The sequence below is a fragment of the Argentina silus genome (assembly GCF_951799395.1).
Source record: "Argentina silus genome assembly, chromosome: 1".
Lineage (NCBI taxonomy): Eukaryota > Metazoa > Chordata > Actinopteri > Argentiniformes > Argentinidae > Argentina > Argentina silus.
The window spans coordinates 24853339-24855838 of NC_139655.1; the positions used below are offsets into that span (position 1 = coordinate 24853339).

Genomic DNA, 2500 nt, shown 5'->3' on the forward strand with positions numbered 1-2500 from the left:
AAGAGAAAAAGAGAGAGAGAAATAGTAAAAAAAGATCATAAAAGAGAAAAAAGAGAGAGAATACAAATAGGAAAGAGGCAGAGCAAGACAACAGGAGAAAGAAAGAGATTAAATAGAGAGAGGCATAGTAACAGTACCTTACTCCTTTGGTTCCAGTCAGAGACAGACACACACAGCCTTACTACATCAGCCCAGTCAGCGGGAGTGTATGTGTGTGAATGTGTAAACGTCAGTGAAAAGCTGCCCTCCCTCCCTTCCTCCCTCCCTCCCTCCCTCGCTATTTCCTTCTCCCCCGTAGAGTTCTCTCACTTCTGCTTTACCAGTCATTACACCTCAGGACATCAGTGTGTGTGTGTGTGTGTGTGTGTGTGTGTGTGTGTGTGTGTGTGTGTGTGTGTGTGTGTGTGTGTGTGTGTGTGTCTGTGTAAATGGGGGAACTTCCTCTGCTGTGTAACTGAAACACAGGAAAAGGAGGAGCCTTATGCCTTTACTTCCTTCCTGCCATTTACAAAGAGCGGTCATTGTATTAAACACACTTGCAAGAACAAATAAAATGGGAATCATACATACCTTTGTGTGTGTGTGTGTGTGTGTGTGTGTGTGTGTGTGTGTGTGTGTGTGTGTGTGTGTGTGTGTGTGTGAGGGAGGAAGTGTGTGTGCATGCATGTGCGCGTCCCCACCTTCTCTCCTTCTGCGTCCATGTCCATAGAGCGAGGCCGCAACCTGATTGGTTGGTCTTTAAAGATGTCACCAAATCCAAAGCCCCGCACCTAAAGATAGATGTTTCTATGTCAACAAACCACAATTCCCACTGCTCTAAGACTAACAGAAGGAGAGGAAGAAAGGGACAGACCAAGAGAGAGATAGAGAAAGAGAGAGAGAGCGAAAAAGAGGGAGAGGGAAGGAGATAATGACTAATTACCTTCTTGGGCTGGATCTCTCCCGACCCACTGTCAGAGCGACTCTCTCCACCATCGCTCTCACTGCCAGGGCTGTCCTTACCTACACACACACACACACACACACACACACACACACACACACACACACACACACACACACACACACACACACACACATACACACACACACAGACAGTTTTACTGTGGGAATATTCTGAACTCATTTAGATAATGTACGAAACTATTAAATAGGTATTTTGGGATCTGATTGGTTAACTCACTGGTCCTGTTGCTGCGTAGCTCCTCCTGCGACGTAGGTGTGTCTAGAGAAGGGGGCGTATCTTCAGGGTCTGTCTGCTGTAGCTCTCTAGTGAAGTTGGAGGGAAACATCCCTGTCTTCCCCTGTAGTGACCCTTCCCACCATCCCTCCTCCACCTACGCACACACACACACACACACACACACACACACAAGTACATTAGAGCCTTCCAAGAGCAGAGAAATGGAAGGAAGGACAGAAAAAAATGATGTACTTTTTAGGCATGTTGGCCACAACTATCTTTGCCACAACGATCACACACACACACACACACACACACACACACACACACACACACACATTTCTCACCTCTCCAATGATATCGATGATGTCACCTATCTTCAGTTCTAGCTCATCCTCATTCTGAGGAACATAGCTGAACGCTGCCTTGCATCTCCTCTTCCGGATCTGCTCCCCTGTAACACACACACACACACACACTGCATTAATTGGTGTAATTTATTAATGTAGGGGTTCACAAGTGTACAACTTCAGGGAAGACTGGAGAAATGGGCTGCAGGCCAAAAGCAGTGAATGGCCTGTCTGTTTTACTGCTTCTCTCCAGCAGGGGTCTCTCCTCTCCCATTCTGACACACTGAGAAGTTCAGCTTCAGAAGACAGAAAAAAACTTGACCCAAATCCCTGCTTACACTAATGGGATATGTATTTGAGCTGGAAGACTTTAACCTGCCTAAACACAGAAGACTCTGTGTGTGTGTGTGTGTGTGTGTGTGTGTGTGTGTGTGTGTGTGTGTGTGTGTGTGTGTGTGTGTGTGTGTGTCTCTCTGTGTGTGTGTGTGTGTGTGTGTGTGTGTGTGTACCTTTCCTGGATGGCCGTAGGCTGGGCTCTGATACGGGGCTCGCGCTGCCATTGGACAGATCTGATTTGGGCGTGGCAGTTTGTCCTGCCTCCCTCTTCCCCTCCTTCTTTATCTCCTGGAGAGAGAGAAAGAGAGAGAGAGAGAGAGAGGGTGAGTACATTCAGTATCATGGCAGCACACAGTCGTCGTCGTCCCCGCCCCCTATCCCTACGTCCTCCGTCCCCACACACACACACACACACACACCACCACCCCTCCCCCAACCTACAAAGACAAGGGAAACCCTCTTGAAGGTTCCACCTGTGTAGAACTCCTCCTCCGGCTGTCTCGATCAGGGTGATCAGAGTCAGGCTGGGGGATGTTAAATCATACTGGACTGTTCTTATTGTATATAATGTTTCTTATTTTATTTTTATTCTATTATTCTATTGTCCCTTAATTTTGTTGTTGTCTGTGAT

At 47.2% G+C, this 2500-nt stretch overlaps 1 protein-coding gene across 1 annotated transcript in view; it reads right to left on the bottom strand.

Moving 5' to 3' along the window:
* Positions 1–2500, bottom strand: part of sh3kbp1 (SH3-domain kinase binding protein 1) — an 18852-nt gene that overhangs the window by 9091 nt on the left and 7261 nt on the right. Inside the window, exons 3-7 of the mRNA XM_083670639.1 lie at positions 2043–2157; positions 1531–1637; positions 1184–1337; positions 923–1002; positions 681–770 (exon numbers count right to left, since the gene is read on the bottom strand). Coding sequence (XP_083526765.1) covers positions 681–770; positions 923–1002; positions 1184–1337; positions 1531–1637; positions 2043–2157 — 546 coding nt within the window. The remainder of the gene's footprint in view (positions 1–680; positions 771–922; positions 1003–1183; positions 1338–1530; positions 1638–2042; positions 2158–2500) is intronic.